General features: G+C 38.9%; 1 protein-coding gene across 5 annotated transcripts in view; it reads right to left on the reverse strand.

Moving 5' to 3' along the window:
• Window positions 1–12,984: 12,984 nt before the first annotated feature.
• Hmcn1 (hemicentin 1) overlaps window positions 12,985–16,445 on the reverse strand; it is a 413,611-nt gene continuing 410,150 nt past the window's right edge. For all 5 annotated transcript variants that reach the window (XM_047520702.1, XM_047520699.1, XM_047520701.1 and 2 more), the window contains 2 exons: window positions 15,943–16,069; window positions 12,985–14,341 (listed from right to left, as the gene is read on the reverse strand). In XM_047520702.1, coding sequence (XP_047376658.1) covers window positions 13,975–14,341; window positions 15,943–16,069 — 494 coding nt within the window. In that variant the 3' untranslated portion in view covers window positions 12,985–13,974. The remainder of the gene's footprint in view (window positions 14,342–15,942; window positions 16,070–16,445) is intronic.

Genomic DNA, 16,445 nt, shown 5'->3' on the forward strand with positions numbered 1-16,445 from the left:
TTGAGATATGATTTGTATTCCCAGTCATTTGGCTTATTTTTGGTTTTTAAGTTGGCTTGGTTTCTCCTTTGAGTGGTTTTTCTCTAAGGTAGTTCCTCCCTTTGCTGACCTCCATTGTTGTTTTTCATTTCCTCCTCATGGAATATTTTGTTGAGAACATTCTGTAGCGCAGGCTTTCTATTTGTAAATTCTTTTAACTTTTGTTTATCATGGAAGGATTTTATTTCATCTTCAAGTCTGAAGGTTAGTTTTGCTGGGTATAGGATTCTTGGTTGACAACCATGTTCTTTCAGATCTTGAAATACATTGTTCCAGGCCCTTCTAGCTTTTAGAGTCTGGGTTGAGAAGTTGGCTGTTATCCATATTGGTCTCCCCCTATATGTAATCTGATGCTTTTCTCTCGCAGCCTTCAAAATCCTCTTTATTTTGAATGTTAGGCATTTTCATTATAATGTGCCTCAGTGTGGATCTGTTGTGATTTTGTGCATTTGGTGTTCTGTAAGCCTCTTGTATTTGATTACCCATTTCATTCTTCAGGTTTGGAAAATTTTCTGATATTATTTCATTGAATAGGTTGTTTATTCCTTTGGTTTGTGTCTCTGTGCCTTCCTCAATCCCAATAATTCTTAAATTTGGTCTTTTCATGATGTTCCATAGTTCTTGGAGATTCTGTTCATGATTTCTTACCATCTTCTCTGGGCAACTTTATTTTCAAAATTAAATATTTTGTCTTCATTGTCTGAGGTTCTGTCTTTCAAGTGATCTAGTCTTGGTGATGCTTTCCATTGAGTTTTTTATTTGGTTTATTGTTTCTTTCATTTCAAGGATTTCCGTTTGGTTTTTTTTTGAGAATCTCTATCTCTTTGTTGAAATTATTTTTGCTTCCTGCAGTTGCTCTTTCAGCTTATTTGTATTATCATTCATTGACTGCATTTGCTCTCTTATCTCATCCTTTGCTTCACGAATCATCTTAATCATGTATAATCTGAAGTCCTTTTCTGACATTTCTTCTAACATACTGTCATTGGATTCTATTAATATAGTATCTAGATTTGTTTAGATCATTTTCTTCCCTTGCTTTTTCATGTTGTTCATGTATCTTCCCCTCTAGCAGTGCAGATCTGGGGTATTACAGATTTTCCCCTATAGGCTTATAGTGGCCCTATAGGTTTCCAAAACCCTTTCTTTAAGGGGAGATCAATATTAGCAGTGCCCAATTCAGACACTATGCAATCCTAGACCAAATAGCCCCTATGAGGACAATAACAAAATTGTCATAATAAACAGAATGAGTTCAAATATTATCTTCAATAAAACAAACAGATTTGCAATAAGGTCTGCAGTTTCAAATGGAGGACAAAGAGGATGCAGAGGGATGTAGAATGTGGCTGTTAATGGGATAAGAAAAGAATATATGCAAGTTCTAGATAATAGAAAGGGTGAGAGTGTAATCAAAAGAAATTGGATGTTAGCATGCAAAAAAGAGAGAAAGAGACTCTGAGGGAACAGGTACACAAAAGGAAAGAGAGCAAGTAATAAAAACTTAAATTTTTTCAATAAGGACAAAAAAGAAAATCTACAGTATAACAGTCATATAGTAATGAAACCTCCCAGTGTTCAGTAGCCTGATGCATGAGAGGTACCTGACAATGAGCTTCAAGCCTCCAGCAGGCGTCTCAGGATGGGATTTGCCCCACCTAAAGATTGGAGCTACGGCTTCCAGGATTATCCAAGATGGCCACTCTGGCTTTGAAATGTGTTGGCAAGTGGGGAGCTGCAGCTCAGGGTGTGGCTGTGGTCAGCTGGAGGTCCTGGAGGCGGGATGCAGTTGGTTCAGCAGGGGTCCTGGAGGTTGGGTGTGTTTGGTGTGGTTGTGGGATCCTGGAGGCCGGTTGCAATCAGTTGGTCTGGGGTCCCGGTGATAGGGTGCAGTCAGTTGGTCTGGGGGTCCTGGCAGCAGGGAGCAGTCAGTCGATGTGAGGGCCCCAGAGGCAGGGAATGATCGGTCGGGCTGAGGGATCCTGGAGATGGGGCTCAGTCAGTCTGGTCAGGGGTCCTATGGGGCCTGGCTATTGTCTCAAAATGGCAGCAGCCACGTGTAATCAAACCTGGAGGTACTGTCACAGTGAACTTCCAGGCAGCAGCAGGCAGCTGGTGCTCCACTGGCGGTCGGCGATCAGTTTGCTGGCAGTTGTTGGTCGATCGGGAGGTGAACCTCGTGTGTTGGGTGATGGATAGGTGTAAGGCAGGCGATGGACAGGCGAGAGGCAGGCAAATGGCGGATGATAGGCACCTGACAGTGAGCCTGAAAATAGGTTTTAGAGGACAAAATCAGGTTAAATGAGTTTTTAAGGGTGGGACTCTAATCCAGTGACTGGTGTTCTTATAGAAGAAGAAGAGACACCAAGGATGTGGGCATACAGAGGAAGGGCCAAGAGAAGACACAGCAAGAATATGGGCATCTGCAAGTCAATGAGGGAGGAACTAGATCTGCCAACACCTCGATCTGGGACTCCCAGCCTCCAGAACGATGAGAAACAAATTTCTGTTGTTTAACCACCCAGTCTGTGGAATTTTGTTATGGCTTTCCTAGAAGACTGAGATGACTTCTTGTTCTTCTTGAACTTCTTTTTTGTCTGTGATATCCTCCCCTCTGTTTGAGATTAGACTTTTCCCATGGTCTCCAGAACCTGACTCTATCAAATTTTCCTCTTTTTCTTTATTTTTAATCACCCAATACCTTTTGGTTCTTTCTCTTATTAAAGACAAATCAACAGACCCGGAGTTTCTTTTATCATCAGACAGGCTCCCTTTATTTCACAACTTCTGGGGAAGGAATCCCTTCTCACTCTTTGTACTCTTACTTCAAATTCCCAGTGTCTTGTGGCAGAGATTTGTAGTAGCATTCTTTTTCAAAATTATAGCATGGAGCTCAACCAAGAAATTATTTTTCTTTGTATTCCCTTGTAACTGTTAAATTATGACCTATGAGATCTAAGTAAAAATGTAATGTGGGAAAAAGAAATTCCCTATAAGGAAGCATGTGTCCTTTACCTCTTTCTCCTTCCTGTCTGAAAGGTGGACTCTTAACTTGCTTTGAGTAGGACTATTTTTCCCACTATGCCTGGTACAGACTTTTATTTATAATTATCATAATGAATTATAATTGTTTATTTTCACATGTGGATTCTCACTGGGCTTTAACTGTCTTTTCTTTTTTTCTCTATTTATTTATTTAAAAATCTTTTTCTCATACATGTATATAGGGTAATAATGTCTGTCTCATTCTACTATCTTTCCCATTCCCACTACCCCCCATCCCCCACTCCCCTTGGCATTATCCAAAGTTCCTTCATTCTTCTCTACCCACCTCCCACTATAGATCAACATCCACTTATCAGAGAAAGCATTCAGTCTTAGTTTTTTGGTATTCTTTGGTATTTTTGATATTCTCTAGTTCCATCCACTTACCTCAAATGCCTTAATTTCATTCTTCTTTAAGGCTCAGTCATATTCAATTGGGTACATGTACCACATTTTCTTTATCCATTCATCTGTTGAAGAGCATCTAGGTTGCTTCCATAGTTTAGCTATTGTGAATTGAGCAGCTATAAACATTGATGTGACTGCGTCACTGTAGTATGCTGATTTTAAGTCCCTGGGACATAAACCAAGGAGTGGGATAGCTAGGTCAAATGGTGGTTGCATTCCAAGTTTTCTAAAGAATCTCCATACTGTTTTCCAAAGTGGTTGTACCAATCTGCAGTCCCACCAGCAATGTATGAGTGTACCTTTTTCCCCACATCCTCACCAACCCTTATTGTTGCTTGTATTCTTGATAATTGCCATTCTGACTGATGTGAGATGAAATCTTAGACTAGTTTTGATTTGTATTTCTCTAATTGCAAGAGATGTTGAACATTTTTTTCATATATTTGTTGATTGATTTTATTTATTCTTCTGTGAAGTGTCTGTTCAGTTCCTTAGCCCATTTATTGATTGGGTTATTTGTTGGTTTGGTGTTAAGTTTTTTGAGTTCTTTATATATCCTGGAGATGAGTGCTCTATCTGAGGTGTGTGTGGTAAAGATTTTTTTCCCACTCTGTAGGCTCTCTCTTCACATTATTGATTGTTTCCTTTGCTGAGAAGAAGCTTTTTAGTTTGAATCCATCCCATTTATTGGTTCTTAATTTTACTTCTTGCATTAATTAGGAGTCTTGTTAAGGAAGTGAGGTCCTAAGCTGACATGATGAAGATCTGGGCCTACTTTTTCTTCTCTTAGGCACAGGGTGTCTGTTCTAATGCCGAAGTCTTTGATCCACTTAGAGTTGATTTTTGTGCAGGGTGAGAGAGAAGTTTAATTTCATTTTGTTACATATGAATTTCCAGTTTTCCCAGCACCATTTGTTGAATAGGTTATCTTTTCTCCAATGTATATTTTTGACACCTTTGTCTTGCTTGAGATAACTGTATTTATGTGGGTTTGTCCCCCGTATCTTCTATTTGGTACCATTGATCTATGTGTCTATTTTGGTGCCAATACTATGTCATTTTTGTTACTATTATTCTGTAGTATAGTTTAAGGTCTGGTATTGTGATGCCTCCTGCTTCACTCTTCTTACTAAGGATTGCCTTGGCTATCTGTGTCTCTTATTTTTCCATATGAATTTCATGATTGCTTTTTCTAGTTCTATGAAGAATGTCATTGGGATTTTAATAGAAATTGCATTGAATCTGTATAATACTTTTGGTAATATGGCTATTTTGACATATTAATTCTGCCTATCCAAGAACATGGGAGATCTTCTAAGATCTTCTTCAATGTCTTTCTTTAGTGTTCTGTAGTTTTCATTGTAGAGGTCTTTCACCTCTTTTATAAGATTGAGTCCCAAGTATTTTATTTTTGTTGAGGTTATTGTGAATGGTGTAGTTTTCCTAATTTTTTTTTTGCAGTGGACTTGTCACTTTCATATAGAAATGCATTTGATTTATGGGTATTGATTTTATATCCTGCTACTTTTCTGAATTCATTTATGAGTTCTAGAAGTTTTCTGGTGGAATTTTTTGGATCTTCTAAATATAGAATCATGTTGTCAGCAAATAGTTATAGTTTGAATTCTTCTTTACCTATTCATATCCCTTTAATTTCTTTCATCTGTCTGATTGCTCTGTCTAGAGTTTCAAGGATGATGTTGAAAGAAGTGGTGAAAGAGGGCATCACTGCCTTGTTCCAGTTTTTAGGGGGAATGCTTTCAGTTTTTCTCCATTTAGGATGATGTTGGCCATGGGCTTAGCAATGATAGCCTTTACAATGTTGAGGTATGTTCCTACCATCCCTAGTTTTTCTAGCATTTTAAACATGAAGAGGTGCTGTATTTTGTCAAATTATTTTTCTGTGCTTATTGAGATAATCATATGATTCCTGTCTCTAAGTCTATTGATGTGATGTATTACACTTATTGATTTCCATATGTTGAACCAACCTTGCATTCCAAGGATGAACCCCACTTGATCATGGTGCACTATCTTTTTAATATGTTTTTGTATGTGATTTGACAGAATTTTATTGGGAATTTTTGCATCTATTTTCATCAGGGATATTGATCTGAGGCTTTCTTTCCTTGATGTGTCTGGTTTCGGTGTCAGGGTGATACTAGCCTCATAGTATAAGTTTGGAAGGGTTCCCTCCTTTTCTATTTCATGGAATAATTTGGAGAGTATTGGTGTTAATTCTTCATTGAAGGTCTTGTAGAACTCGGCTGAGAATCTGTCTGGGCTTTTTTTGGTTGATAGACTTTTGATGGCATCTTCTATTTCATTGCTTGAAATTGAGCTGTTTAAATTGTGTATGTCCTCCTGCATCAGTTTGGGTAGATCATATATCTCTAGAAGTTTATTGATATCTTCAAGTTTTTCTATTTTATTCAAGTATAAATTTTCAAAACAGTTTCTAATTATCTTCTGTATTTCAGTAGAATCTGTCGTGGTCTTTCCTTTTTTGTCATGAGTTTTAGTAATTTGAGTTTTCTCTCTCTTTGTTAGTGTGGCTAAGGGTTTATAAAATTTATTAATTTTTTCAAAGAACCAACTTTTTGTTTTGCCAATTTTTTGAATTGTTTCTTTTGTTTCAGTTTCATTGATTTCAGTTCTGATTTTAATTATTTCCTGTTATCTACTGCTTTTGGTGTTGATTTGTTCTTCTTTTTCTTGGTCTTTCAGATGTAATTTTAGGTCATTTATTTGTTGACTTTTTAATTATTTTTTTTCTATTTCTTTCTATTTCTTTAATAGAAAATGCATTAAATCTATATAGTACTTTTGGTAGTATGGTCTAATTCTTTTAATGTATGAGCTCAATGCAATGAACTTCCTCTTAGCATTGCCTTCATAGCATCCTGGAGATTTTGAAATGTTGTATTGGTGTTCTCATTTACCTCTAAGTATTTTTTTTATTTCCTCCTTGATTTCTTTTGTCCATTTATAATTCAATAGCATGCTATTTAATTAATTGTAATTGTTTATTTTCACATGTGAATTCTCACTGAGTTATAAGTGTCTTCCTGATTTGCATTCTTTATGTTTATCAGTGAGTTCAACACATGGTAAGAATTTAATAAATACTTTTGAAATGAATAAATAAATATATGGATAACTGAATAACTTCTATGGCTAGCTTTATTATTCTAAATCTTGATCCCTTCTTTATCTAAATTCAGTCCTTCAGTTGGTCAGCTGTCCTTGTACAGGTGTGTGGGCATATATTAGTTATACTGCTATGTGTTAAGGTCCATGCAGGACAAGAGGTAACCCCAGTCTACTGCTCCTCTGTCTAGTAGACAAGAGGCTATATATGCCAAACAACCATAGTACAAAGTAGAAAGTGAGAAGTGCCATAGGAGAGATACAGAGAAAGACTGTGTGAGTTCAGAGGTGGAAGAGATGTTTTGCTCATGAAATCATGGAAGATTATGGAGGATTGGGCATTAAACAAAGCGTGAAGGTGGTCAAGAATTCAGTATGTCAAGATGGAAAGGAGAGCATCACATAGGTGGAAAGAAAGGGAAAACTGGATCATGACAAATAGGTGGTGCCATTGCAGGGAAAACTGGGCATATACATATAGGGGGAAGTGTTGGAAAATAAGCATTAAAAAAGTAATCTGTGATTCAGTACAGGGAAATCTTGGCTCACCTCTGGTGATGAGAGGGGCCATTGCAGCTGACTTTTTGGGAAAGCTAGGATGTCTCAGGTCTCAAGACCCTTCTGATACATAACCAGTTAAGCTTTCAGCCTGTCTCTCTGTCTCTTTGATTTTAGCTGACCTAAGCATGATTTTAAAACCTCAGTCTCTAGCACAGGGAATATGGAGTGCTAGATTTTCTTAGTGACACTAAATCTCCTTCTTTCAGACTCTTCAGAGGAAGTTAACCTATGTTTAGGAAACAATAGATGAGACCTCCAGATTACTGATAGCTGGATTCTAATGGGTAATTTTTTAAGGATGAATGAAATTGGCAACTACACTAATTTCAGAGTTGAGGTCCCACTCCGGTGGGAGAGTTGAAGGTATTTTGTAAAAGTGCCAAGTTGAGAAGCTATAGTTCACATTCACACTGCAATTTGAAGGTTGGATATAAGCAGATGTTTCTGAAAGGCTGAGAGGGGATATAAGCAGATGTTTCTGAAAGGCTGAGAGGGGGTTTTCTTATTCAGAAAATTGGACAGTTTTGCAGTCAGATGGGCCAGAGTCCAAATCCCAGCTCTGTCTCTCCTACTCGGGACACAGACGTGGCCCAGGGGCTGTAGAAGATGAAGGAGGACTCGGTGGGAGGTGGAACAGCTGTGGGCCCACCACTGCTGCACACCAGGAGGAGACTCTAAAAGAGTGGAAGGATTCATCACTTCAGAGTGGTCTGACTCTGAAGCAAGACAAATCTCTTTGAGCTTTAACTTCCTTCTGTGAAATGATGGCTTATAATTTTTAGTTCGTGGTGTGCAGTGCAGTGTTTGCCAAACTATCTGTGGAAAAATCAAAAATTTCCAATGTGTCAAAGATGGTCACTTCATAAAGCTTAATAAAATAAATTACTAAATGAAAAAGGTGTGTACAATACAAGCTTCATTTTAATTTTGGTGTTGTTATTGGTTTTCACCAACATGACTGTGGTTGTAGGTCCAAAGGCAAGAGGGTGATGGGGATAGGTCCTGGGGACTGCTGTCAATCTCTGACAAGAGACTTCAGAGGAGGCCATTACAGGTCATTTAGGCAAGGAAGAACAACTTCCTCACACAGAGAGAATGGATGTTCCTGTTGTCAACAGTTGATTTCAAGTTTTCCAACTTTATCAAAATTTGCTCCCATGTCTCCATCCAAAATTTTCGGGCTGTACTTCTTTCTCAATCAGTGCCTTAGCTTGGACATCGAAGACCCCATGAGTTTGTGAATTTAATTTGTATTACAATTCGGCCACTCTTAGGATGAAACCTGTGATTGATCTTTAGAAACTTTGGCTCCGCAGTTATAAGGATAAAGGATTTCTTTTGAGTCATTGCTCAAATCATATCCTTTCTGCAAATCTTTAAATGGAAATAAAGCCCTGAGCTTTTTGTTTTCTTTCTCCAAGTTCTCCAGTACACTTAGAAGGAAGCAAGTAGACAAGTAACCTTACATTCTCTCCATCTTCAATAAAATGACCTGGAGGAGTAGACCTAAACCCATGAATATGAACTAGATCACAGGCATTGGTTTCTACGTTAACCAGCTTGGGCTGCCATCACAAAATATGGCTTAAATAACAGATTTATTTTCTGACAGGTCTGGAGCCTAGCGAGTCTGGAGGAGTTCTTTCTGGTTTGCAAAGGGCAGCCTTCCTTACTCTGCCTTCATATGGTGAATGTGGTGGGTGGGGAGAAACAGAGAGACGTCTCTTCTCATGAGGATGCTGATCCTATCAGATTAAGATTGCATGCTTATGACTTCATTTAACCCTATTTAGCTTACCTACATATGTAGTCACATTTGGGGTTAGGGTAACAGATGAATTTTGGAGGTGACAGTTCTGTTCAAAGCACCTTTACCCCTCCAACTTGAACAACATAGGACTCAGGCAGGAAAAGCCAGGGCTCTTTGTCACAGAAGTAAACAGATGGAGTTGTAGAACGTGAAGGAGGATTCTGAGGGAGGCAGAACACTTAGGGACTCTCTGGTGTACCACACCAACAAGACGAGCTAATAAACAGTGAAAAGGCATGTGACTTGAAGGAGAATCTACAATCCTGCAGTGACCTTCTAAGTGTAAAAGTGACAGGGCCACAGCTTCATTTCTACTTTCCAAAATCTCAGGCAAAATGTCTCAGGTGGCCCACAATTTGGAAGGCAGCTATGCTCACCACTGTACCACCAATGTCGCCCTGTGGCCCACAATCTAAATGGAACCGAGAAACAAATGGTAGTTCCAGCTTATTTAAGCTGACACAGTAGAGAGAAAATAATATTAGACTAAATGAAAAAGAAGAAATTTTTAATGGAGGGACATGATGTCTTAGAAAATTTTAACCATCAGTCCTATACAAAATGGAGTGTATAGCACAGCAGGAGTGAGAAAGGAACCAGCTAGGAGGGTATTGTATGGGACAATGGTGGGCTTGCCCAGGATGGTAGCAGTGGAGATAGAGTTGTACTTTGATGGACTTAATATGGGGAGTTTGGAAAGTGACAACTTATCACTCCCAGGGTTTCAGTGGGAGTAACTGGGTGAATAGTAGTGCAATTAATATAGCTGGAGAAAACCTAGGGGAGGGGGGCTATGCTTGTAGCTCAGTGGTGGATCACTTGCCTCACAGGTGTGAGGCACTGGGTTTGATCCTCAGCACCACATATTAAAATAAAGGTATTTGTTAATCAACTAAAAATATTTTTTAAAAACTAAGGGAGGAAAAGGTGGTTCTGTAGTCATGAATATTCCAAGGGAAATAGATAATTCAATAAACAATTGTCTTAAGTAATAGTTCATTGGTTTCAAATAACTAGAAGTCCTGGGGTCATGATCTCAGGGCTTTTAAAATGGTTCAACACTGCCATAGAAATTTCCAGGCCCTTCCTCCCATCCTCCCTCCCCTCTTATCCACTTTCTTTCTCTCTCCTTATTATGTAGGCTTTTATCCTCAGAGTTGTTGCTTCATTATTACAAAATAGTTGTCATATCTCTATGTGTATACTAAGCATGGAATGATGGACATGGGCAAAGGACAAAACTGACTGACAAAACTCGACAAAACTGGCAGAATTAATATTGTCAAAATGGCCATTCTACCAAAGGTGTTATACAGATTTAAGGCAATTCCTACTAAAATCCCAATGACATTCCTCATAGAAATAGAGAAAGCAATGATGAATTTCATCTGGAAGAATAAGAGACCTCAAATAGCCAAAGCAATCCTGAGCAGAAAGAGTGAAGCAGGAGGTATCACAATACCAGAACTTAAACTATACTACAGAGCAATAGTAACAAAAACAGTGTGGTATTGGCACCAAAATAGACAGGCAGACCAATGATACAGAACTGAAGACACAGAGACAAACCCACACAAATACCGTTACCTCATACATTCAAAGGAGTCAAAAACATGCGATGGAGAAAAGATAGCCTCTTCAACAAATGGTGCTGGGAAAACCGGAAATCCATATGCAGTAAAATGAAATTAAACCTCTATCTCTCACTCTACACAAAAACTCAACTCAAAATAGATCAAGGACCTAGGAATTAGACCAGAGACCCTGTACCAAATAGAAGAAAAAGTAGGCCCAAATCTTCATCATGTTGGCTTAGGACCAGACTTCCTTAACAAGACTCCCATAGCATAGGAAATAAAAGCAAGAATCAATAAATGGGATGGATTCAAACTAAAAAGTTTTTTTCTCAGTAAAGGATACAATAAATAATGTGAAAAGAGAGGTACAGAGTGGGAGAAAATCTTTTCCACATGTACTTCAGATAGAGCACTTATCTCCAAAATTTATAAAGAACTTACAACACTTTACACCAGAAATACAAAGAACCCAATCAATAAATGGGCCAAGGAACTGGACAGACATTTTACAGAAGAAGATATACAGGTGATTAATAAATATATAAAAAAGTGATCAACATCTCTAGTAATTAGAGAAATGAAAATTAAAACCACCCTAAGATTTCATCTTACTCCAATTAGAATGGTTATTATGAAGAACACAAGCAGTAAGAGAGGTTGGCGTGGATGTGGGGAAAAAGGCACACTTGTACATTGCTGGTAGAGTTGCAAATTGGTGCAGCCACTCTGGAAAGCAGTATGGAGATTCCTCAGAAAGCTTGGAATGGACCCACCATTTGACTCAGTTATCCCATTCCTCGATATATTCTCAAAGGACTTAAAATTAGCATACGACAGTAACGCAGTCACATCAATGTTTATAGCAGCTCAATTCACAATAGCTAGATTGTGGAACCAACCTAGATGCCCTTCAATTGCTGAATGGATAAAGAACTGTGGTATATATACACAATAGAATATTATACAGTCATAAAGAAGAATAATATTATGGCATTTGAAGATAAAAGGATGGAATGGAGAATATCATGCTAAGTGAAACAAACCAATCTCAAAAAAACAAAGGCTGAATGTTTTCCCTGATAAGAGGGTGATGATACATAATGGGGGTGAGGGGTAAGAGAAGAATGGAGGAACTTTAGATTATGCAGAGGGAAATGAGAGGGAGGAGAAGGTGGGAGTTTGAAAGATGGTGGAATGAGACAGACATTACCTTATGTACATGTATGATTACATAAATGGTATGAATCTACATCGTGCACAACCATGGAAATGAAAAGATGTACCCTATTTGTGTACAATGAATCAAAATGTAGTCTGTAAAAATAAAAATAAATAAATTAAAAACAAAGAAACAAAATAGTTGTCATATCTTTATGCATATATTAAGCATGGACTGATGGATACGGGCATAGGACAAACCTGGCTGCCGTCAATACAACTCTATTTATTTATTTATTTTTGGTACTGGGGATTGAATCCAGGGATGCTTAACCACTGAGTCACAGCCCCAACTCCTTTATAATTTTTATTAGAGACAGCATCTCACTAAGTTGCTGAGAGTAACTTTCAACTTGTGATCCTCCTGCCTCCGCCTCCCAAGCTGCTGGGATTGAAAGTGTGTGCCACTGTGTCTGGCCATTAAGTGGCCTTTCTAAGGTTGAGGAGCAAAGCAGGTGTCTTGACTTAAGTGTAGTGTATTTCCCCAAGTGCTAAGTGAAACATCACAATATATTAGGTTTATCATTAAATACCTTGGAAAAGGTTGAACAAATTAAACTTGTTTGCTACTGAACTTTTAAGATCCTTCAAATGTAAGTGTGCACAGTAAATCTTTTAGAGGAGGACACAGTTGCTGTGATTCTTGAGCATGTTTTATTATGGAACCCTTTTGACTCAAAATATCTTTTATTGGACGAGTGCTCTATATACTGTTCTGTGGGAAACTTCATTGAGAGCCTCAACTGCCTGTCTGTGGGTGAGACACATTTTTCAGGGTTCTTTGAGTAACGTGATCCTAGGTAAAAATCCTCAATCCTTGGCCATGATTTGGCCTTCCCGAGTTTACTGTCTATCACAGGTGAGAGGTGGATTCACTAGAGATAAGGCCACTGTTTAGATGGCTGAGGAAACTGTCCTGTAGGGAAGACATCATTTGACTTGGAGTCATAAAAGATAGAAAGGAGGGTATTTCTGCCACTAATGAGTTGTGTTGTCTAAAGAAAGGGGCATAAGTTATCTGTGTCTAAGGGTCCTATAAAATATGAATAATAATAATTTCAGGGGCTGTTGTGATATGTACATATTTATATACGTGACTGTAAACCTTAATATGTTATAGCTATATGGAAACACATTTCAGGTTCTGAAAAAAGTTAAGAAAAAGGATATAAAAATTTTATTTAGACTGACTTTACTGTAACATTGTTTTTTATAAAATAATTTTATGAAAGAGTCCGTCAAGATATTATATAGAAAATACACACTAAGGTAATATATGTACACATCATAAAAATAGAATACATCTTGGCAATTGCTTACAGAGTCTATTACCACCATGTACAGTGTATTGACGTTTAACATGTTAATTTGAACATACAAGATTTAAAAAAAGAATCTGTCTTATTGATATTTTTAAAAATTGTTTTCCTTGACAGAAAAGTTAAAAAAAAATGTATGGAATGTAAAAGTTACGTAGCTAACTGAAAGGTTGGATCAAAATGTCAGAGCAAAGATCTGTAACATATACGATCATCTGGGGACAAAGGAAATTTTTCCTATCACCATAAGTTGTTCAGAAGATTTCACAAATCAATAAGAAGGATATCCTTGTTTTGGACATTCAGTCAAGGTAAGCATCATTTGGAGACAAAACAACTTTCTGGTAGTGGTACTATATTTGCACAATGTGGTCTTTCCACCCCCACCCCCTTAAAATGAAAATAGGTGTCTTATTATAAAGTATCAGTACTTTAAAAAAAATCTTTTTCATTATATCATAAGCTTTTATTCAAATACAGAGCAACTAGTTTATTATTCTAAAAATAGTCAAATGCTCAAAAACCTACTTAACTTTGAATGAGTTGTTTTTGTTTTATTTTGTTTTCAGGAAAATGATCTTAACTTCTATAAACATCACTGATATGTCCTGTTAGGTACTCAGAATCATCTTTGGGAAATAACTGCTCCAGTGTAATAAATAAAGAAAATAATAAGGGACTCTTCTAGACCATGGTGGGATCATCAAAATACCTCAGCAGTACCCAGGAAGGCACAAGAAACAGGAGAGCACCATTTTCAAGTTGCCAAGTTTGCAACTGTTGGAGGGAACTCGATTGCCATGGTTGAAGTGTGGTTTAACTGTGTGAAGAGGTTCTGGAGAGCTTCTTAGTACGGATAGGCAGAGACAGCTATGTAAACTATGAATGTGGTCTGATATTCAATGGTTCCGTTGGCACTGTAGGATAAAGCTCGAACCTTCATGTGGTAGGTCTCTGGCTCTCGAAGTGGTCGGGTGGTGTACACCACCCCCTTCAGGTTTTCATCCCTTAAGGCAAAAGGAACTGTCTGCTCCTCATCCACCATGAGGAAGGTTGTCCTGGGATGCATCACTCCATCCTGCGTGTATGCAACCAGCCGGATCAAATCTTGATTGGCAGCTATTCCAAATGGGAGGGAGACAAGTTTATACTCCAAGGCATATGGGCTCAAGGCACATTCCAGATCATTGGGTGGACAGTTCTTGAGGCAGAACCTAGGGACAATAAACATGAAATACACAAAGTCATCTGGTTTGGAAGCAGGAGAGGGGATGATCCAGGGGACTGTGATCCATGACAACCTTTAGGCATTAAATGCAGAAGCCAGAAGGCTGCAAAGCAAGAAGGCTCAGCCCAGGCTCCAGGTCAATAAATCAAACCAGATGCCAGATGGCTAAGAGAATATGGTCTTGAGTCAAGTATCCATCTCTCTGCTCCATTAGAAGTGGGAGCATTTGAGTTCTTGAAGTAAGAACAAATACCATAACTACACTTTTTTTGGTGGGGTTTGTTGGAGATTGAACCAGAGCTTCATGGATGCTAAGTATATGCTCTACTGCTGAGATCCCCAGCGCCAGGGGTAGTTTCTTTGAAATGAAAATTCAGTTTCAGAAACAAAAGCATCTGTACATATATTGGAAACAAATACTTCTTAAAGGGGGGAAAATATATTTAAAAGTATATTTAAAAATATGTTTTTGAAATTATAACATCCATCCTAATACTGTTGGAAAGCTGAAATTGGATACCCTGGCTTAGTTTTGTAAAAATAATCAAAGGCCAATTAGGTTTCCTGGCCTGGAGGGGACTTCCTTTTGTAATTGTCTTTCATATTATTTTAGATTAAAAACTATATTTTCTTTTTCTAGAGCTCGCACTGACTGCTTTTTGAGTCATGATGACTTTCAAATTGTTGCCAGAAATCAAGAGGGGAAAAAAAAATAAAAAGCACAGAGAACCATTTAAGAAGATAGGGATTCTTTAGTCAGAGTATTTTTAGACATTTCATAAGTCTACAATTCTAATTTTCTCCTTCCCTTTCTTACTCTCATAAGACCAATTAGAAACAGGTTTTTGGTGGATTCTGAGCAAATGACACTTAGCCACAGTACAGTAACTTGGTAGGCATTACCAAGAGGCAAACAAAGTGTGAGCCCTAACGAGTAACTGGCTTCAGAAACGTCCTTAGCAGGGACTGTCCAGAAAGAACATTATCACTTGTTTTCAAGCATCCTGTTACCTTGGTACCTGGACTGGGCATAACATTTCTGAAAGAGGAGGGAGAACATAGAACAGTTTATTCAGAACCCAGCAAAGGCCTTGTGAGACAGCAGGAAGTGTCTGCAAGACAACCAGCATGTGCAGACTACTGATCAGCCTCGCTCATCTCCATCCTCCCGTGGCGCGGTGAGTCATCCTAGCCACAGGCGAGGTACCGCTTGGAGGGCTCTATAGGCTGAGAGCTGAGTCCTGAGGCCGCACAAATGGAAACCGGGACATCTCAAAGAGAGGCAGGCTCTATCACCCCCAAGATGCTCTGTGCAGAAGCAGAGTTCTAGATGTTGGTTACATGGTGTTTGTGTGCTGCAGACGGTACCCTGGGAAACCCTGGCAGCCAAAAGTGATGGCAGAGGCTGCAGTGGCCACTGAGCTCATTCCTGGCCCATTCATGGAAGAAGGAACACAGTGTCACCCCATCAGCCCCTTGAGGTTGCAGACTGTCCATGAGTTAGATGTGGGTACAGACAGGGCATAAGCCCCGGAGAGCGGTGGAGGATTTTCAGAAGCATGTTTGGGCTGGGAGGGCGAGACATACCCCGAGACAGGATGCCGCTGGTAGTTGGGTGGGCAGGGCGTGTCGATGCACTGGTAGCTTCCTCTCATGTTGAAGCACATGCGATTCGGCCCACACTGCACATTCTGCTCCAGACACTCATCCACATCTAGGCACAGCAAAGGAACACAGAGCGTCAGCAACGGGCTCAGAGAAGGCCCAAAGAGCTGCCATGGTGGGCATCTGACTGGAGCGTGGAGGCTTAACTTCTCCTCACGGATGAACCAAGGTCATACCTCAGTGCGACCCTGAAGTGGAGGTCATGCTCCCTGAGGCACATTTCCGAAAAGGTTTCCAAAAATAAGAGCTATCGAAGTAGCAGGTGCTCTGTAGAGCTCTCTGGGGTCTTTTATATTTGGAAAATAGAGTACCCTTGAGTTTTGTAAAGCAAGTAATATTTCAGATGCACTACAAACAAGCTAAAAATTAAAGGACACTTGTGAATACTTTTGTAAAGCGAGGAACCTCTTTAAAATGTGAGGCAT

This window comes from Sciurus carolinensis, chromosome 12, assembly GCF_902686445.1.
Source record: "Sciurus carolinensis chromosome 12, mSciCar1.2, whole genome shotgun sequence".
Taxonomy (NCBI): Eukaryota; Metazoa; Chordata; class Mammalia; order Rodentia; family Sciuridae; genus Sciurus; species Sciurus carolinensis.